The 22,665-nt window shown below is 37.2% G+C and overlaps 2 protein-coding genes across 3 annotated transcripts in view; one reads left to right on the forward strand and one right to left on the reverse strand.

Annotated features, from left to right (window-relative positions):
- LOC140210614 (Fanconi anemia group A protein-like) overlaps positions 1–8,173 on the forward strand; it is a 119,763-nt gene extending 111,590 nt beyond the window's left edge. The window contains exons 43-45 of the mRNA XM_072279742.1: positions 1,928–2,020; positions 3,076–3,207; positions 6,664–8,173. Of these exons, the coding sequence (XP_072135843.1) occupies positions 1,928–2,020; positions 3,076–3,186 (204 nt within the window). The 3' untranslated portion in view covers positions 3,187–3,207; positions 6,664–8,173. The remainder of the gene's footprint in view (positions 1–1,927; positions 2,021–3,075; positions 3,208–6,663) is intronic.
- znf276 (zinc finger protein 276) overlaps positions 1,806–22,665 on the reverse strand; it is a 55,997-nt gene continuing 35,137 nt past the window's right edge. For both annotated transcript variants that reach the window (XM_072279743.1, XM_072279744.1), the window contains exons 5-11: positions 18,402–18,483; positions 16,962–17,045; positions 15,469–15,558; positions 14,478–14,553; positions 11,580–11,697; positions 10,909–11,008; positions 1,806–6,286 (exon numbers count right to left, since the gene is read on the reverse strand). In XM_072279743.1, the coding sequence (XP_072135844.1) occupies positions 6,037–6,286; positions 10,909–11,008; positions 11,580–11,697; positions 14,478–14,553; positions 15,469–15,558; positions 16,962–17,045; positions 18,402–18,483 (800 nt within the window). In that variant the 3' untranslated portion in view covers positions 1,806–6,036. The remainder of the gene's footprint in view (positions 6,287–10,908; positions 11,009–11,579; positions 11,698–14,477; positions 14,554–15,468; positions 15,559–16,961; positions 17,046–18,401; positions 18,484–22,665) is intronic.

Below are 22,665 nucleotides of genomic sequence, written 5' to 3' on the forward strand. Positions count from 1 at the left end.
ACTTCCTTGATGATTAACAGAAACTAGACAACGGGGTGACCCATTGGGGCACCCTTTGAGAAAGGGTAGTGCAGTCTGATGTGACCAAAATGAACATTAAGTTTTCCTGAATACTACTGGTATCGCTTTGCTTTGGAAACTGAAGTAGAAAACCTGTTTATTAAAGAAGAATGACGTGTAGCAAAGCAAATATAGCCGCTCCTCATTTAATGAAGGACACTTTTGATGGCATCATTTCTGGTTTATCTGCCACCCTTGTGCCTCTCGTTGTCATTCTGGAGACATGCAGCCCTTTCATCCCCCATCTCTTCAGCTGTTCGTTGTTTGTCTCTGATCCTGGAGACGTGCATGCCTCTCCTCCTCTGTCTCTTCTTCTCTCATCTACTTTTGTCCTGACTCTTTGATCCCGGAGTCGTGTGGCCCTGGCCTCATCCGATTCTTGTTCTCTCCCTTTCCTTGCTGCTTCCCGACGTTTGGGGTCATCTCTTGACCATAATGTCCCCCTTCCCTTTCCATGTGGCATAATTAGGCTGACCATTTTTTTTACCCTAATGCTGGATAGAAGATACAAAGCAGTAACGCCAAAGGATGCTGATTATTCTTGATGATGTGGTTGGCGTTCTCCTAAATGGACATGATATAGTCACCACTGTCTTTTGACTGCAGCAAAGGGTTTTATGGGTGTCTCGAAGTATGTCATTACAATAAAATTTAATTATCTCATTGATGGGTGGCAGTTAGATCTATCCCAGTCCTGCACATGCTGATGGTGGTTAGCAGAATGTGACGCCTCGAAATAGAGCTGCCCTGCCCTTCTGCTCCAGTAGGTGTCACTGTTGAGACTGGCCGTGCGTATGCGTCAGGCTGTCGCGTCCCGATTTCCATGATGGCCAGTTGGGTCTCGGGTTAAAAGGGAGCCTGTTTATTTTGGTGAATGAGTAATTTTATATGAATATATATCCCTGAACTTTACCTGCATCCTGTAAATTAGCACATATTGATTCAATTTTGCCAAAAAAAAGTGCCGCTGTAATGCACCGTTTTTGCTAATTGGAGGTCACAGACAGACAGAGCATGAGAGTTTTACTAGTATATAGATAGGAAATATCTTTCTCCCAAATAGCTACTTTCCAGTTTGAGCCCACAAAGTTTACAGTTCAATCTCTCTCTTGCTGAAATTAGGAAAAATCTTTTTTTTTTAAAACACAGTTCATTACTATCAATAATTTTTCAAAATCATTGTATTTGATTTACTCTTACCTTTGTTATAATAATACTGGGTGACATTATTTTAATATTACTTGTTTCATTTGAAACCAGCACTAGCTAATGGTGTCTGCAGCAATCTGCCCATTCATTGTTACTTGAATTCAGTAGCAGCAGATTCAAGTCATGAATATTCTATCAGTTTCAATTAGAATACACACTTTGTGCTTGATAAGTCTCATCTTATTTTGAATGGCTTTAACGTAGACCAAGTTCCAGGTTTGGTTACTTTGTTGCATTTTAGCTTTTCTTTGGGAGTTTCTTGTTCAACCTCTGCCAGCCTTAATCTTAAACCCATTTTAAGAACAATGTCTAGTTTTTGGATTATTCTCCAAATTAGTTTGCCAATTTGTTCTGAGGTACCACTTACAACCACTTAGAAGACCCTTATTAACTGCCTACGATAATTCAGAACAGTCATAAATGTGATTCTGCTGTGAATTATCTTGCCTCTGTTCAATCAAGAGTCTAACTCTGAACAATAGTAGAGTTCCTTGTTTGGTAACAGGAAATTCAGAATGTATTATTGATTAACGGAGTTATTTTATTTCAGATGGTAACAAAGTGTTGCTATTCAGAGAAGAAAACATGAGAAAAATCAACCTGAGTAAACTATTGGGTTTTGGATTTTATCAATAATAATCTTTGCTTGCTTTTTCAGTCAGATCCTTTGGAATTGATAACAATCGGACGTCAGTTCCTCCTTCGAATAATTCCAAGATGTTCCAGTCAAATTCTTTCACAGCGCAATAAAGTAAGATATTCTAACAAAATTCATTATGATTTTATAGCATAGGGTTCAAAAAATACTTTCATACTTTAAAAAACATAATTGTATTTTAAGAAAAATAAAGTAAAATACAGTAATTGAAAAGGGTGCATTGGTATTACTTCTAAACATAATCAATAAGGATCACCTGATTCTGAGAGTAGGATTGACAATAGGTAAAAGGCAGCAATGACATTTACACAGGCCCTAATAGAAAAAAAACTCAAAACGTTTTCTTTCTAATGTTCAAAGATTAATGTTAGAATGATAAACAGTTCATATACAAGTTCTCACCTTACATTCAACTAAGTTTATTAAGAGGCCTGCAGGAAATGATTCAATGACAAGCCATCTTAAACTAGCTAAGTATTTGTCTCAGATTCCAGTCCAGTTGTTTGTGTTCTTGATTTGCTCATACAAAATCGCAGAACTAAAAAAAATGCTGTTATAATGATGGGATATTACCACTGTAAACTCAAAATACTTGCAACCCTTCAGTATATGACTACCAGCTCACACAAAGAGATGAAATGTTCCTGCCTGTTTATTTTTCCTTAATCCAAAGTCCTATAACGAAAACAACACTGGAAGCATTAATTAAATGAAGAAATATTGTGAGAAGAAAAACAATTAAGTGTTTGAGGTCACAGACTTCTTCAGCACTTGAAGGGTTTTGCTCCTATTGATCTCCTGCCCTCAGCTTCAGAGTGCAAAGGCACATTACCATGATAAGCCTCCCTTAGACCACAATTAAATCAGTCACTGGTTTAGCTCAGGAGATCCTCTGCTGCTGATCAGGAAGAGCAGTTAGATGGCCTTGAATCTGTTAATTATTGCTGCTTATGCTATGAAGCTGTCACTATCCAATATTTCTGAAATGCTTTCTATAGATTAAAAATGTAATGAAATCAAAATTCAGGTTGCTATCACATTACCAACAAGGGTTAAGATACTGTTTCACTCATTTTTACATGCTAGTACTTCAAATGCATATGCATTTTACTAAATGTTTTAAAATGAAAAATGTTCTATTTCTTTAGCTGCAGGTTGCTTGCAAGTTCATTGACCCAGAGCTGAAAGCTTCGCTTGACCACCAGCTGCAGCTTTGCTTTGGTGATGGAGTCTATTCTGAACCAATTCTTTTAGAATGATTGATTTACTTGGAGCAGAAAGTGAGTAAACGACAGAGAAGAGATATACTGTCAACATTGTGGCTTTCCAGTCAATAGTGAAACAATGAACAAAAACAAAAGGCCTCTGAAATAAGTTATGGACAATTTCATTTGCATTAATTGCCAATATAGTGTATACTGAATAGTAAAATAGCATCTGTTTGCCATTCTACACAACTTTTCAATTAATGAGGTATACAAAATTGTAGAATCTCCTGTAATAAATTTTATTAACTAACTTTGGTTTTACTTTGAACATACCAAAATAATATATACAACAACATTAACCATTTATTTAAGCACTTGACTGCTTTATTAAATACTGTAATTTCCTTGAAAGTGTCTGAAAAATGTATTGAGACATACGAGGGTCCAACCATTCATACTTGTAAAGATAGTAATCAAACTAAACCAGATTTCACCAACTAGCCTACCATACAAGAAACCAAAAGTAAAATTATCTAGGCACTGGTAATCTGAAACAAAAACAGGAACCTGTTCAGCAGACCAGGCAGCATCTATAGTGAGACAGAAAAAGAAGTTAATGATTCAGGTGTATAATATTTCCCTAGTTGTGATGAAAGGCCAGTGACCTGAAACATTAAAAGTTTTCCTTTGCCAAGAATGATAGCTGACCTCCTGTGGTTATTTGATTGTATAGCAATTTTTTTTTGAAAGATACTACTAATGAGATTCTTCCTTTATCTGAGGTAGAGTAATTGATGATAAATTGTCTTATGAAATTCACTTTTGTGCTTTGTTTGACTTTATATAGCTTGTTTCCCGATATTTTGAATTTGAAACATAGCATAGAAGGTATTTAGTGTCACTCTACTAGATACTTCTTTCAAGGTGGAAGCAATGCAATCAACTGTTTTATACTGATGATTAGAATATTACATTGCTGGGCTGGATGGTACTTTTTATACAACTTTTGTATACTTTACAAATATTGGTTTTAAAGTTACAGTAAAAGCAGTCATTTTCATGTATTGTATATAGTTGGCATCATAACAATTGGATGGACAGGCAGACAATACAAATTATTCATTTATTTGATGAGGTTAAAGATGTGTTTCAGATATAAATTAAATATGATTTACCTTACAACTGTACTAATTGCTTATTTTTCAGTTCTGTAAAATGGTCATGGATTTGAGACTTGGGTAATTTTCTGCTTTATTAGTAATTTTCAAGCTAAAAAGACAGTGCTATAAGTACCATGAACAGGTTACTGCATATTAAACTAATTTACTTTTTTTTAATAAATAATTTTATAGAATTTATTTTGTTACTTGGTTGTCAATATTAGAAAGTAATTCATAACCATTATTACCTTAACAGTATTGTTCCATATTAGAAAATAAATATAAATGCAACTTTTAAATTAGTTAGAAATACACAACCATTCTGGAGTTTCTAATGTAATATTTTAAAATAAAAATTACACTAATTAGGAACTTTCCTGCAGATGTCAAATGAAAACTAATAAAAAGTTAATTTTGTTTAAAAAAATAATTCAAAAGTATATATTAAGTGACAGGTGCTGAGAGTAATTCACATGAGCAAGGCAAAACTTTCTGCACTTGCTTAGAATATTTTAGGTTGGATGAACATGTGGGAGGCAAAAGCAAAAATTCAAACTTTTCTAAAATGTAACTGTGGAAACCCTGAAGATGAATCAGTATCAGTGAGCACTTACTCCTACATTGGTTATCAGTTTTGAATTCATGAATTCATATTGATTAATAATCCAATTCTTTTTAATCATCTTCTTCTTTTTAAATCTATTTGCTATTGTTGGGTCATCTAAGAGCTTTACAAAACATTTTCACAAACCTAATACTCAATGGCCTAAGAAAATAATCTTTATTCAAACTTAAATTGCATTCATAAAAGGGCATGAGAACCTCCGTGAACTCTGATCAAAGCTGTATCACTCTAAAATCTATACTCTGCAGCCACTTTATTTGGTACAGGAGTGGAACCCGGTGTAGTCTGCTGCTGCTGTACCCATCCACTTCAAGGGTCAACATGTTGTGTGTCCAGAGATGATCTTCTGTTGTACTGCGTGATGATTTGAGTTATTGTCGCCATCCTGTCAGCTTGGACCAGTGTGGCCAGTCCCCTCTGACCTCTCTCATTAACAAGGTGTTTTCACCCACACAACTGCTGCTCACTGGATTTTGTTTTTCACACCATTCACTGTAAACTCTAGATAGAGGCCATTGGAAAAATTCCAGGTAGTCAGCAGTTTCTAAGTGCTAGTGCAGTGGCTTGAGTATCTAACAATCATTCTATGGTCAAAGGCACTCAGATCAACATTTCTTCCCCATTTTGATGTTTGGTTTGAACAATAACTGAACCTCTTGACCAGGTCCACAAACCATTATGCATTGAGTTGCTGCCACATGATTGGCTGATTAGATATTTGTATTAACAAGCAAGGTATACAGGTGTACCTAATAAAGTGGCCACTGAGTATATGTAACCTGAATAGAAGTACCAATGATGTACCCCATTCAATAAGTATAACAACTTGTACTAGTTACACAAGACTAGATATCAACATACAGTATATATTTCTAGATTTTATAAGTTAAGCTGCTAGCTTGTTAAACATATTTGGCACTTTTCCAAACAGTAGAAATAAGCTATTTTAAAAAGCAATGTAACAGAGAAATCTTTTGTAAATAAACTTTACCAAACCAGCACAATATTGCATTTATTCATCTTGATCCTCTTCTGGTGAAGATCTTCCTGATACCGAGACAGGTGCAAATTTTGAAGAAGTTTCTTCTGACTCACCATTAAGCTGATGAATATTTGTTAACTGGGTTCCTGTTCAATGAATGTTTCTATACTTAGCTGACTTGATTCAGTTTCAACTGGTTTGTTTTTATCTGTGTTCTGAGTCAAGGGATGAACCATAGACATATGAACATTCAAATTGTGGGCCTTCTCAAACCGCTTCCCACACTGGTCACAAGCAAAATCAAGTTCAGCTTCTGCCTTGTGCTTGGTCATATGGTATTTCAGGGATGCTCTCTGCCTGCATTGGAAACCACAGACTTCACACCTGCAGACACAAAGCAAAAAAACAAGTTAAATTCGGCTCCCAAATACTAATCTGGCTATTCACACTTTATCAAATTCCACAGGAAACTCTCTATTATGTTCCTTGCCTTACTTAAGCTAGAAGTACAGAATCAAAATCTACAATCTGTTGTCCCTGATTCATAATCTGGCATGGTCAAAGTAATTAATTTATACACTACTCACTCATTGGGAACCCCGGTCAGTGTGGATCGGAAATACCATCTTCTCCTTGCTGGCAATCAACACCGATGCACCTCCCGTGCTCAACTCTCTCTATACCTGTGATTGTGAGGCTAGACAGTTCAAATGCCAACTATATGTTTGCTAATAACACAACTATTTTTGGCAAAATTTCAGATGGTGACAAGGAGGCATACAGGAGTGAGATAGATCAGCTGGTTGAGTGGTGTCACCACAACAACAACCTTGTGCTCAACATCAGTAAGACCAAGGTGTCGATTATGGGTTTCAGGAAGAGGAAGCCAAGGGAACACACACCAGTCCTCATCAAGGAATCAGCAGTGGAGAGGATGAGCAGTTTCAAGTTCCTGGGTGTCAACATCTCTGAAGATCTATCCTGGGCCCAACATATTAATGCAATTATGATGAAGGCACGACAGAGGTTATTATTTCATTCGGAGTTTGAGGAGATTTGGTACATCAACAAATACTCTAGCAAATTTTTACAGATGTACCATGAAGAGCATTCTAACTGGTTGTATCACCGACTAGTATGGAGGAGCCACAGCAACTTTCTGCAGCTCTTTCCAATCTTGTGCAAATTCAGCCAGATCCATCATTAGCATTAGCCTCCACAACAAAAGGACATTTTTAAAATGCAGTACCTGAAAAAAGCAGAAAAGGCCACGATCCCCTTTGTTTATTTGGGACACTATGCCGCTTAACTGGGGCAGGAGACAGTTGCCGAATAATTTCTAATATTGTCAGATGTGTGGACTTGTGTGGCCATCGGACACTACACCTGTTTAGAGTGATCAGTTTTTAAACAGCATCAGTTACATATGCTAGTTCAAAAAACAGTAATTTTTATTACTGGTAGTTGGTGAGAAATAAGCAATAGGTCAATTCAGAACTGTTTTGCTCACTGTGGTTTTAAGCATTCTGGCTTGGAGATACCAGAAACAGCTAGGAGTTGAAATAAAATCACTTCACTACTTCAACAAGTTAGGAACTACAAAGAATTTGAAGATATTGATAATCATCCTGAATGTTACAATGAAGATTTGGGGGATGCAACTGTCGACATCATTGAATGAAGGCAGTGCATTTCTACACTAGTAGTCTGAACTGATTTTGTTCATTTACAGTTAATCAAAAGAATACAGCAATGCACAGGCACACTGGATGAATCTCTCCACCAATAACAATTAGGAACTAATCCAGTTTCATAGCACTGTAGTAGTAGTAGTGTTTTAATTTGTTCTGTATTTCATTTCATTAAGTAACACAATTTGTTACTTAATTAAATGGTAGTTTTTTTTAATACATTTTTATCTATTTCCATGAAACTTTGGCTAATTGTGGCAGCCATTTAATTGGGCCAAAATGGACTGATCCTGATGTATACCAGTTAACTGGAATCCACAGTATATATATGTATTATAATTTAGTTTTCTATATATGACACGGTACTGCTGCTGCAAAACATGACATGATATCTGCCAGTGATATTGATGTGATTGTGATTCTGATTCTGGCATGGTCAACAAACTGAGGAATTGCTTTTGGAAGTGCTGCCAGCCACAGCTGCATAGATAATAAAGCAATTAATTTACACACTGCATGCTTAACAAATAATAATGAGCTAAATAATAAAGTAATCTGTTTTGTGATGGTTTTTATAGCAAAGGTCTTGTATAGAGTTGATTCCTCACATTTTTAATGTACATTTTCTTAAATACAGTTGAGGAAATACACAATTCCTTTGTTCCATGTCGCTGCTGAACAGAGGTACCATTCTGATTCTTAATGGAAGAAAAAGAACTACTCTTAATTTAAGCAAAGGTCATTGGTATTTATGTTCTAGCTCTAATGTCTTGATAATATAAAAGCTCATACTAGTCAAATAAATTGGTATCATTCAAAGAAAGCAAAGTTGAGTCTATTTTATCAAAACAGGCCCTCAAATTGTCATAACTAAAGGCTTTGTTGCCTGAACAAGTTATAAAACACTGCTAATTCTTGATTAGTCTTCTGTAGAATCTCTAATCCATAACTGAACACCTTAAGCTTCAACTATTCTAATGCTCATTGAGGCTCTTCCTTGCTTTTCACTATAGCTAACTGACAATTCAGACTTAGCTACATGTGTGTTCAATTTGTGAATTAAGTAATGGACATACAAGATTGGGGGATACAATTTTAATCACCTTGTGTTCCTGCTTTTGATCTGCATCGTTTTTTGGTAAGATGATAGTTTTTTTTGGATGACTGAGCTATTTACTTTCCATTGAGCATTACCCACCTCATCAACTCACCAAAGCTCTCCTCTGCTCAGAACTTCACTTCCACACATCCAGTATAGTCTCTTTCCTATTTTCAACTCCGAGTCACTGTCTTTAAATTCTAGCCTGTCTACATCAGAAACCTTCTTCAGCTACCATCTCTTTTCTGGCACCACTGGGAGTCACATTCAATTGTACGCTCCTGTCCTTGAAAATAAATATATTTTATTATTTACAGTAACAGGCCCTACTAGCCAGTGTCACCCAATTACATCCACGTGACTAATTAACCTACTAATCTGTACATCTTTGGAACATGGCAGGAAACTAGACCACCTGGAGGAAACCTACAAGGTCACAGGGAGAAGGTGCAAGTTCCTTACAGACAATGGCAGAATTGAACCTGGGTCGCTGGCACTATAAGATAAGCTGAGATAAAACTTTATTCATCCCAGAGATTATGTTGCAAGGTTGCTTAGTCAGAAATATATACTTTAAAGTACAAAATGCCCATTAAAAAATGTGCAAAATAAAGATGTGCAATGAAACTATAAACTTATATACTAAAGGAGAAGGTGTTGTACAGTCTTATAACCACAGGGAGAAAGGATCTCTTGTGGCATTCAGTTTTGCACTTCGGTGGAATCAGTCTGTCACTAGAAGTGCTCCTCTGCTTGTCCAGTATGTCATGAAGGGTGAGAGGGATTGTCCATAATGCTTGGTAGCTTTTTCTGCATCCTCCCCTCAGACACAACCACCAAGGATTCCAGTTCCACCCCCAGAACTGAACCAAGCCTTCCTGACAAGCTTATCGATCTTCTTGGTGTTGGCTGCTCTCACCCTGCTGCCCCAGCAGACTACAGTGTAGTATAGAATGCTGGCCACCACTGAGACTTAGAACATCGCATAGTCCTGCAAACTATGAGTGACCAGAGCCTCCTTAGGAAGTACAGTCGGCTCTGTCCCTCCTTGTACAGAGCCTCTATATATCTAGTCCAGTCCAGTCCAGTTTATTGGTATTTGTAGTCCTGGATGACTTCTACCTCCTTTCTTTGATGGAGATGGGAATGAATAGTGTTTTCACCTTCCTGAAGTCCACCAACTCTTTTGTCCTAGTGATGTTGAGCTGCAGGTGATTCAGTCCACACCATCCAACAAAGTTGACCACCACTCTTCTGTACTCAGCCTCTTGGCCCCAGCTGATACAGCCCACAGCTGCTGAATCATCCAAAAACTTATGCAGGTGCCAGGACTCTGAGTTGTACCTGAAGTCCGAGGTGTAGACAGTGAACAGGAAGAAAATATATAATATTTTATGATAACTGATACTGAACTATTCTGCCCAGTAAGTATCTCTGCCTTAAATAATTTTGAAGCAGAAAGGAATAAGTTAGCAATTCTTCCATTTCCTCCTTTGTGATACTTACAGCAGTAGAGGAAAAAAATATTTTTGGCTTAAATTGCTTTCAGAAATCAAAAATATTGTGATTGAGGTGTGTGTCTGCAATTTTCTAGCAGAGTATCTCCTGTACCTTATCTAGGTATTGGAACGAGGTCCTAGAAATAATTTCCAGGAGTACAAGTAATTTTATTCTTCACTGCCATCTAATGAATGAACAATTGGACAAAATAATTGTTGATAGAACCACTGAGAAAACTAGGGAGTACCATATTCCTCCACTGCTTGAAATATCAAAGTTTCTCTTCTGTACATTTTATAACTGTTTACCTCCATATTCCAGGAAATTCAGAACATAGAACATTTCAGCACAGTACAGGCCCTTCAGCCCACAATATTGTGCTGACCTTTTAACCTAATCTAAGATCAATCTAACCCAACCTTCCTACGTAGCCCCCCATTTTTTTCTACAGTCCATGTGCCTATAACAGTTTCTTAAGTGCCCCTAATAGATTATATTTGTCTCTACCACTCACCCTGGCAGGGCATTCTATGCACTGACCAGTTATTGTACCAAGAGTTTACCTCTGACATACCCCCTATACTTGACTCCAGTTACCTTAAGATTGGATTGAGGATTATCTTATTATATTCATTGCTGAAGAATCACCATGCAACATTGACATTTTAACCCCTAGTCCAGCCTGTTTCATCTCACAATGATTCCCTGGTACTTACTGTAATGGTTTTGCTCCAGAGTGGCGCATTTGGTGAACCGACAGATGCTTCCTCTGTTTGAAAGTCTGTCCACATTCATCACAAATGTAGTTTCTTTCTTCTGAAATGTTGAAAAAGAGAAATATTTTAATGCAAATTTGAAACTACTACAGAATGTAAAGGCACGGTCCTTTGAGATGAAAGCTAGTATTTCCACATGAAATTAAGAGCTGTCTTTTTCCCTTCATTTTATACCTTCTGTAAGTGAAGTTATTGAGAATCAAGGTTTGTGATGATGTAAAAACATACTGCTCTTAATGTGAGGTAAATACTAAATAAGCCAAGAATTTTTAAACACAAAATAAGCACCTATTTCTTTTTTAGCAGCATTTCCAGTAGCTATTTCTTTCTTTCCACAGTTACAATAGGGGAGGGAGAAGGAAAAATTTTGACTCTACAATCTCCAATATATGAATGTATAAATCGAAATTAAATGCATTGCTATTTCACTGAGCTAACACCATGCTCAGCTGGCATTCTTCCTAATTTTCTGCCCACAGATAAGTTACACTAAAGAAATTATGGATACTCAGGCAGTCGAGAAAATCTACCAGAAGACAAAAGACACAATAGCTAATGGAGATAGAAGACATAATTCAAATGCCTATTTAATGCATTGATAGAGCACTTACCTGTATGTATCAGCTTTACATGGCGCTGCAGATAGCGATCAATCAGAAACACCTTGTTACATCCTGGATGGGGACAAGGTCGTTCACGCACCTCTTCATGATGCTCTTTTATGTGTTTCTAAAAACAAATATTTTTTCTTATTATAACTTGTACTTTTAATTAGATTTGTTTCCCTATTAGATGCACCACCATAGACTACCACAGATCTTCATCTACTTCATCACACCTCCTCATTAAAGTTGCATATAATTAAGTCATGTTTTCTTTCCACCTGTAAAAGGTGAGGTATTACAGGCAAGTACCAGACAGGAAATAAAGAGCATTTAATCTTAATTGTACTTTTCACTAACAAATATTAAATTCTGTAATAAACTTGTGAAAAGGATCTAGAAACATGATGGATAGTAACCTACTTAGTCACTTTTTGCTGCTATTTAACCAAGGAGTATTCTGGTAGTGAAACAACTTTTCATATTTTAGGAATAGCTTCTTCTCCTCTTCCATCATGTTTATGAATTGTCTATGAACCTTCCTTGTTTCCCTTTAGATTTTTTTTTAAAGTAATTTTATGGTCCTGCACTGTACTGCTGCTGCAAAACAACAAATTTCACGTCAGTGAAAATAAACCTGATTCTGATGTTGTGCCTGAGAAACTGCAATCAATAAATGGAATATCAAATAACCACATCTTGAATATGTCATTAGCACGTATTTTGTGGTTAATACGGAAAGACAGGCATACAGCATTTGTTTCTATATTACATACAAATTTCAGAAAATAATCTTATTTTGTATATCTTTTGAGCAAAAACTAAACAATTTATTTTGAAATTTGTTGCAGGAAAGCTTTCCATCATTTCCTTTTTCAAAATTTGAATTGTGAAAATTTATATAAAAATAATGCAGCCCAATTCAACATTGGTCAAAACCCAAACTTCACTCTTGCTAGGAAATTTTCTACAGTCATCCTGTGCTTTACAACCATTGACAAGGAGAATGTAAACACATCAATTAATGTAACAGTTTGAGAGACCCAGTAAAAATGTTTGAATCAATAAAAATGAGTGGAGCCATCATTTTTATTCTACAAAATATGGGGAGAAAGACAGATTAATCTACCATTTGAAATAACTCTACCCCACGTAGCTTTATAAGTACTTACCTGATCTTGAATTTTCTTCCAATTCCTACTAAAATTTAATTTTACACTAAAAGAGAAAAAAAATCTTTGTTTTGCTGTTAAACTAATACACTATTTTGCATGCAAGTTCACTTTCTAATTTAAAACAAAAAAGATTAATTGAAAATAATGAATTCAAAAATATATTGAACACTTACAGTTGTCCCTGGTTAGTGACCATTTACTTAATAAACCTTCGTTAAAATGAGGAATTTCTTTTAGTTGATTACAATGAATGTTTCATTCATTTCAATGAAGAGAAGGAAACATCTTCAATTGATAAGCCTTTTATGATCAGGTCAAAGGGAACAGAACTCTGGTAATCCGCTATCCAGTTATTCAGAAACCCTAATGATTCAGCATCTGGCTCACCAGGTAATGTTTCCCATGCAGCCTTTAAACTCACTGGGACAGTTTCTCATGCTTGCTTGAAACTCAATGGGAACCTTTTCCTCACAATCCCTTGAAACTCACTGGCGTGCTGTTTCCTAAACTGCCTTTAAACTTAATGGAACCCCATTTGCTGTTCTCTCCTTAAACTCCCTGAAGTTCTGGTTTCTGAGATCCTCTTTAAACATACTGGAGTCTTGTTTCCATTTCCCTTAAGCACACCAGAGCCTCATTCCAGTATTCCATTGACACTCACCAGGGCTCCTATTCCCATGCTACCAGGTCCACTGCAAAATCTTAATAAAGTTTAATGTAAAGTGAGTTGGGGTATTAATAGGAACATCCTATAACCCTAAAAATCTGTCTGCCTGGCATTACCAATCTTGAGTTGTCAGACGATTAAAATTTTTATCAGAAAAGGGAAAAACCTGAGCACCAATTGAATGCCTCATATATTACACTTCGGCAAAACATGCGTGGATTGCTTTTGATTACTGCATTCTCACAATGGAGAAATTAACTGGCTTCATACTTTCCCCACCATCCAAGGCAGTTGGTAGCTAGTGGCTATCACTGGAACTATAAAAAGCAGAGATGCCAAACAGACGATGGTTTTATTTGCATTTTGTATCCCTGTTTATGGTACAGATTTACCGTACCCTTGTTATACAATGTTTGCATAACTGTTCTTTAGAAATATCATCTAACTGCAGGAGAGGAGTACTAGAGGTTACTCACAAATAAGGTATGTTATGTAGGACTAGATGTTAATATCCCTTATTTGCACTCCTGAGACATGCTGCCTCCACTCTGTGGGGTGGTCAAGTGAGTGGTGGCATCTTCTGGGTTATCAAGTGGGTGCCCTCTTTCCTCAGGGTTTTGCTGATAGGCCCACGACATCTCTGGAGGGTTCAGCAGTGAATCCCGGCGTCCTGGGCTCACCCCCTAGATGCCTTTCACTCGCTTGGGGGCCCAGATGGAATCCTTTCTCTTCATCCACATTAATACGATCCCATAGCCCTAACAATCTGACAGCAGATATAGAAGTGAGGGCCTAAAATCTCATCCATTGTTTCCATTGCTCAAAAGCCGATCAGAATTTCATTACTGTGATTGGAATGGATTGACCCATTCAGTAGGTGTTTATAAGCAAATACCAGTTTCAATATTGTGTGGAGACTCAGTCAAGATTACATACTCAAGGCCTGATATGGGCCTTAAATCACAATCAGTTGAATGAAATTCCAGTGACCCAAGAGGCCAAGCTGACATTAAAAAGCCTTAATTCTATTTTTAAATTTCCACTTAATCTTGAGCTTAACTTTACCTTAAGTCCATCAACTCCTCTGTAAACTGCACAGCAACCCTTATATTGACATCGGTACATGGTGGGAAAATCTTCCCTGAAAAATACCAATACATTCTATGTAATCACACAACAAATGTATGGAGCTACCATACTGTCTAGTATCTGATTTCTTGTAATTCAGTAATCACTGACATAGTGTTGATTTGGTGACTTTTAAGATTGTTCAAAATATTTTAAGATACTTATAATGGCATGTTCTATTTAATTATGTATGTAATTAAATATAATTTTTTCTGCTGCTTTTCCCTTTATATTAGTTGCCCCTGTCAGAAACAGGAGTTCAACAGATATTTGAAGCTTCTTTCGATTAGCCTTTTTTTAAAAAATGTACATAGCTGTTTGGGTTAATAACACAAGTAAATAGGAAGCAAGTTCCAGATTTAAAAAAAAACTAGTGTAATCATTAGAAAATAAATTTTTATAGCATGCATCTCAAAAATGTACACTTCAATACATCTTTTAGAATTAACATAGAAAACCTACAGCACAATACAGGCCCTTCGGCCCACAAAGCTGTGCCAAACATGTCCTTACCTTAGAACCACCTAGGCTTACCCAAAGCCCTCTATTTTTCTAAGCTCCATGCATCCGTCCAGGAGTCTCTTAAAAGATCTTATCGTATTCGTATTCGCCTCCAACACCGAACACAACTGCTGGCAGCCCATTCCACACACTCACCACTCTCTGCGTAAAAAAACTTACCCCTGACATCTTCTCGTTTGAAATTTGCATTATCTTTATCATATTATACTGTTGTTAACAATTCCATAAATAAACAATATAATCTCAACTCTCTTGTTTATTTCAAATGCAGAATAACTGAAGTATTAAAGCATTTTCCCACTGCTAACATAAGACATATGCTTTAGGTATCCAGAATCTAGAATATTAGAGGGTTCCAATGTCTAGGAGTAAAACTGAATACTAGCAGAATGTTTAATATTAGTACCTTTCTGAGTTTGATTTTGGTTTCCGGCCACGTTTTTGTCCAGGTTGTTTCTTCACATCCTTAGTGCTGCATTTCTTAACTGGTAACTTACTGCAAAAATAAAAAGTAGTCTTAATTATCTGTCATGCGGTTTTTTAAAAAAAAAACTATTCTAGTTTGGAATATTCTGCTTATGAAGGTAAGTATTAATGATTACAAAAATGACAATAAAATGTTGTTAGCAGAGTAATTTCATACTTAACTAAACCGATAATTAAAAGCATTTTCAACTGTAACGCCGTCTGTTCAGTGATATTAGAATCAATATACACAGAGGTAACTGAACTGGCAGTAATGTGCCTTTTTCAGCAAATGAGAAGTCACAACATTTAGTTTTGGTTGATAAGTGCCAACTATGATGTTTCACCTCCAATTTTAATTTGAAGGAAGCAAATTAAATTTTCATTTCACAAGCGTTCAGTTAGTTGTATTGACAATAATTTTAATTGTGTTGAAGGCTAATAGTAAATCTATTACTGCAAGGGACATTGAGAAATCGAAACAACTGCCATCACTCTCCATTTCAGTTTCTGTCACACACTGATCACTCAACACAACATTTCTAGCCACATTTGTCAGCATCAACGGCAAATCTGTCATATCTTCAAGTATGGTCCAAAGAATACCAGATTTATCAGATTTTTTGTAAAATGTTTACATTTTTTGGTATCAGGACATCTATAAACTCTAACACAGTTAGAAAGTTGAATATTGCTTTAATAAATTCCTAACATAATTACCATCATTGGAAAATAATCCTAGAAACCTGAACACCAGGAAATCTGTAGATGCTGGAAATTCAAGCAACACACACACAAAGTGCTGGTGGAACGCAGCAGGCCAGGCATCAACTATAGGAAGAGGTACAGTTGACGAAGGGTCCTGGCCCGAAACGTCAACTGTACCTCTTCCTATAGATGCTGCCTGGCCTGCTGCGTTCCACCAGCATTTTGTGTGCGTGTTGTTAGAAACCTGAATTTCCTTTGATTTGAGGATTTTTCAGTTAAGTCGTTAATATTGTGATTCTATCAGTAATGCAACATTGAAAAACATAATTAAAACTGATGTCATTTGAAATATAAATGAGTTTCTGCACCACTAGAGTAAGGGCCGTATTTCTGAATACTTGGAATCATGGGTAAAACAATTAGTCAAATATTGCATCAATTATTCAAGCAGAACTGAATCTATAAATTGCAAAGAAAAACTAAATAGTCAAGAGACAGTGAAAAATGCAACTTTATTAAGATAAGCCAGATAAGATGATTAAAATAATGCCTATGTCAAAGCCAGGTGCATCATTAAATGATTTCAGGCATAAATTATAAACACTCTTGACTTAAATTATCAGATTCAAGTATAATTCAACAATATGCAGATAAACATTTGTTCAAACCCATGTTACAGTTTATTCAGTTAAAAGGCTGATTCTTTGGTGATTCACAAGTACTCACTTCTTCTCCCAATATGGTTGAAAAGACTCATCTGAAGAACCATTCTTAACTTTTATTTCTCCATCATCCTCACTTGACAGATACCTGAAAAACACAATTTTTAAATAGTTGAAATAGTACAATTGATAGAACAAAAATATAAAGTAATATTCTTTTTTCCTTAAATATTTAGTGTTCAGACATTGTACTCAACATTTCAGCTGATTATTGAATAGATAATTAATAAAGCAAGTTCAAAAGAATCGTAACCTTGGAACTGGAAATTGTTTGCTTCTAATCTTTACTCTATTGGTTGGATCACAGAACGTGAAAAATCCAATTACCAAACTTAGATTAGAGGGGAAACTGCTACAATAAACAATGTGGAAAAGGACAAGCTGAGGAACAATTAAGCTTTTAAAATTCCACATTCTGAAGCTTTAAATCAGAGATTGGGAACAATACTATGTAAAATAATGCAAGAGTGAAAAACTAATGAAAATAAAAGATTTATAATAACCTATTGTAGAAATCATAACATCTTAAAGGATAGAGCCTATTTAGAACTGAAGCAAATAAATTAGGGTATTAAAGAAAAAAAAGTACATATATAACTTCCAGTCAAGCAACCATTTAGGTGTGGAGGAGGATGGACGGGCTAGTGTCACATTTTATCCCCAGCAGCTGCTAACAGAGGACTCTCTGATCTACGGACTGTTCCCGGGGACGGACACGGAGACCAACATCCGGTGCTGCTGGCAGTTCATCAACTCGGTGAAAGAAGCTCTTTGGTCGGCCCGAAACTTGATGATCTACCAGCACATGGAGATGTCCGTGGGAGAATGCGGCCGACTGGCACATTCTCGGCTGCAGGAGTACGTGCTGAGGGACGCACTGAAACTCGGTGCAGCCACCGCAAGGGCCCAGTGGGGAAGGACCACAGTATAGGTTTCTCCACCTGTGGGAGTGGGAGGGGTCGGTGGGCGGGGAGTATACCCCTCAACAATGATATGGTAAGCTGAACTACTGGAGTGCCATGTGGGTGGCTATAAATATGGATATGGACTGACTATAATGGAAACGTATGTAAGGAATGAAAAGTTATTGGATGGTTTATTGTATATATTTATTTTTGAATAAAGTATATCTTGAAATAAAAAAAAATTTACAACTGGTTTCACTACGTAATATTGCTATATCGTCTTTAGCCATGATAAATACCTCTACTTCCAACAGAACTTTAGGCGGAATTTGTTAGAAAACTCAATTTTACAATATGTCTTAAATTTAAATCTTTATGTTAGAAAATGCACAAGATGTACCTAAAATTTTTGACAATGTTGGCGCACTAACAAAGTTGATTATGCTAATGTCAATTACAACATATCATTGTTAGGTTGAAATATTTCAATTAAATATTGATCAGTTATACACACACCATTAACTTTTATAAAGCCCTACCTATCTGAAAGATCACTGGACTCTAATCCGTCCACAACGCCATCTGTTATAGAACAAGATGCTTCATTGCAGTTAACTGGATCTAAAGCAAGAGGGGAGAAAAGGATATGTAGACTGTGAGAGGACCAATTCAGCAAACATTTTCAATAACAAACCTTACTATTAATCAGGTCTTAATCTGGGTAACATCATCTTGCTCGTTTTTAATTAGAATCAGTTTAATACAGTAACACTTTCTCTGTTGTTTGGTTCTGTGGAAACCACGGAGGTCATGGATCCCATACGTTACTGAAACAAACAGCACATTGGTAGAACTTTTGGGCCAATGTTCACTAACAAAGAGAAGCTTCTAGTTAAAAATCAACATACTGAGTTTATCATTCCCAGATTTCAGGGTCAATCTACTCTTCCCTAAATTTGTCTCAACTCTTCACTTACTTCATATATACTCTGTGGCCACTTTATCAGGTCAAGTGTACGTTTGTGGTCTTCTGTTGCTGTAGCCCATCTACTTCAAGGTTCGACATCTGTTCAAAGATGTTCTTCAGCATGCTACTGTTATAATGCATAGTTATTTAAGTTACTGTCACCTGCCTGTCAGCTTGAACCAGTATGAGCATTCTCCTATGACCTCTCTCATTAACAGGGTATTTTCCACCCATAGAATTGACGCAGTGGATTTTTTTTTTTTATCAGACGGTTCTCTAAACTGTAGACACTATTGTGCATGAAAATCCCAGGATCAGAAGTTTCTGGGATACTCAAACTACCCTGCCTGACATCAACAATCATTCCACATTCAAAGTCATTTAGATCATATCTCTTCCCTGTTCTGATGTTTGGTCTGAACAGCAATCAAACCTCTTGATCATGTCCGCATGATTTTATGCATTGAGTTTTTCCCCACGACTTGGTTAATTTGCAAAATATAACCTTTCATCTCCACACCAATTTCCTCAAAAAAACCAAAGTAATTAATCTAGCCCAATACAGAACAGCAAATGCCTTCAATCTGAAATAAATACGAAAAAAAGCTGGAGATGCTCATCGCATCAATCACCATCTGGAAAGAAGAACAGAATTAATATTTCAGGAAGAAGAACACAGAGAGAAAGTTAATTAGTTTTAAGCTACAAAGAGGTTAGAATATCCCAAACACCCCCTTCACAGGGTCCTTTCACATGCAACTGCAAGGGATTCAACTGATCTCCTCACTTCCAACCATCTAGGCACCTAAAAAGTCCTCTTAGGTAAAACAATTGATTTGCATTTGTTCCAATGAAGTGCATTGCATTCTGTGTTAGTGATGTGGTCTCCTTTACAATAGAGAAACCAAATGAAGATAGGGGAGTACTTTGTGAGTTAGCTCCAGTATGAATGCAGGGCAGCCCTGAGCTTGCAGTTCCCTGTCACTTTAATTCTCCATCCCACTCATTCTGACCTTTCCATTTGTAACTTCCCATACTATTCCAAAGCAGCCCTACTGAATCCCAGCATCTCACCTTCCATCGGGGCATGTTGAAGCCTTCAGAATTTGATCCCGAACTGATAATTCACTTCTTCTGGACAATTCTCCTATAAGTCATCTCTCTGTAATATTAACTCAGTTTTTCTCTTTCCACTGACGCTGCCTGATCTATGGGGAATTTCCCTCCGCTTTATCCTGAATGTCATAGCTTATGGATATCCTTTTATTGTCTTTATGTCTAATTGTCTTCATTAATCAGATAAGCCCAATTAACATTTTTCATCACAGCAACCCTAGCCCTACTCATTCAGCCTACCCATCCTTTGTTCTATCTATCACTTCCCCACATATTCTGCAACTGAAAGCTAGCCTGTTTTCAATCTTTTTCAATTCTGACAGAGTTCATGAAGAATAAACTTAGTTTTTCTTTCCACAGCTGCTGCCTGACTTGCTGAGGATTGCCAGCAGTTTCTATTTTTATTACCCTTTATACATCCTTATCAACTGTCCCTACATAATCTCTTAAAAGTTCAGGACATTCTGTCCAGTATTGTGAATATCAGAACAAACAGCTGACAACAGTACCCAGGTACCTTGAAGTTTCTTAAATGATAACCTATTATTGCTCAGTCTTCCCAATGCTATCTGACCGGATTGTGCTAGCAACAAACACTCCTTTCTACAGAAGTATGATATCCATTTCGAAAGGTCTAATGAGTTCAAATGTTATAGCATGTGAAACGCTGTATTAAACGTGATCTATATGGGACTATATTCTGAAAGTCACTAAGCAATTCTCAATACTCAGGTGTTTTGATACTGAGATTTACTTCCAATTCCATTTAAAAGGAGTTCCTAAAGTAATACTGCAGCATGGTATTCTGAACTGAATCTCCATCACTGAAAGTGGAAGTGGTATTTCCACAGTAGGAAGAAGTCTGAAAGTTTGGTGTTGCAATTTATCCTTCCTGCTACTTAGCAAGAATAATAACTCAACTGAAAATTTGGTACTTCAATGTTACAGGTGTCCCCCGCTTTTCGAATGTTTGCTTTACGAAACCTCACTGTTACGAAAAACCTACATTAGTTACCTGTTTCCGCTAACAGAAGGTGTTTTCATTGTTACGAAAAAAAGCAGCATGTGGAAAAAGCAGCGCGCGCCCTAAGCAGCCGCTCCTCCCCCGGATTCAGAACGGCATTCTAGCCAGCATTGCTTAAACACGTGCCCATGAGCATCTGTGCTTTATGTCAATTTATTTTGAGCAGCCGTTTGCAAGATGAGTTCTAAGTTATCGGAAAAGCCTAAAAGAGTTTGTAAGGGTGTTACACTTAGTGTAAAACTAGACATAATTAAGTGTTTCGATCGTGGTGAATGAAGCAAGGACAAAGTGAATTTGGCTTGTGGAGGTTGATGAAGATGATGTTGAACAGGTTTTGGAATCGCATGACCAAGAACTGATAGATGAAGAGCTGCTGCAATTGGAAGAGGAAAGGATAACAATCGAAATTGAATGCAGTAGTGAAAGTGAAGTCGTCCAGGAACAGAACGTGAAGCAACTCCGTGAGATTTCACTGCAATGATAAAGTACGACTTTAATTTTGAAAGGGTACATAAGTTTAGGGCATATTTGCAGGATGGTTTGAGTGCTTACAAAGAACTGTATGATAGAAAAATGCGCGAGGCTAGTAGTCAAGCAAGCCTTCCACATTAGCCACTGCAGACGACGAACCTCGACCTTCGACATCGAGGCAGGCAGACATAGAAGAAGATGACCTGCCTGCCCTGATTGACGATAAGATGACACCCCAGTGTCCCACCACCCCAACCACCTGGCCGCTGACAGATAACGATTCGCGGAGAATGCAGCAGTAGCCGGGAGGCACCCAACGCATTTTTAAGAAGAAAGCTGAAATAAACAAGCTAATTAATTAGGTGCCGCCCGGCACGTAAATGTCAGTCCCGATCAGAGGCGATTGCCGATAGCGTCGCCGCTGATCTGGGCTGACATTTACATGCCGGGCAGCATCTAATTAATTAGCTTGTTTATTTCGGCTTTTTTCTTAAAGATGTGCTGGGTGCGTCCCGGCCACCACTGCATCGCTGCATGCTTCGCGGATCGGTATCAGTCGGCAGCCCGGAGGGTGGGGGCCACTGCACCACCCCAGCCTCCGACGACTCAGCTTAACACACCATCATCAGTGTGCTCGGCGCTGTCTTTCCGATTCCCGTAAGTGTTACTACACTGTACATACATTATTTCTACTTTATATCAGCTGCGTATTTTTATGTGTTATTTGGTATGATTTGGCAGCTTCATAGCTTAAAGGTTACTGGAGAGGGTGTTTCTGCCAAGAGCGCTTGCATGAGATTTTCGCTACGGAGAACAGTGCAGGCAATGATTGTAGAGAAGTATTTCTACTTTATATAGGCTGTGTATTTATCATATCATTCCTGCTTTTACTATATGTTACTGTTATTTTAGGTTTTGTGTGTTATTTGGCATGATTTGGTAGGTTATTTTTGGGTCTGCGAATGCTCACAAGTTTTTCCCATATAAATAAATGGTAATTGCTTCTTCGCTTTACAACCTTCCGGCTTACGAACTGTTTCATAGGAACGCTCTACCTTTGGATGGCGGGGGAAACCTGTATAGCAATCTCACTGTGTGTAGGTGCTGTCTGGATATGTTGCTCAGCTGTAGAGTTAAAATTCATAATTTTCAGTCTGAAAGCAACATTGCTACCATGGAGCCAAGGCACATAAAATCAATCAGACATTTCATTGGTTTTGGATAC

The sequence above is a fragment of the Mobula birostris genome, chromosome 15, assembly GCF_030028105.1.
Source record: "Mobula birostris isolate sMobBir1 chromosome 15, sMobBir1.hap1, whole genome shotgun sequence".
NCBI lineage: Eukaryota > Metazoa > Chordata > Chondrichthyes > Myliobatiformes > Myliobatidae > Mobula > Mobula birostris.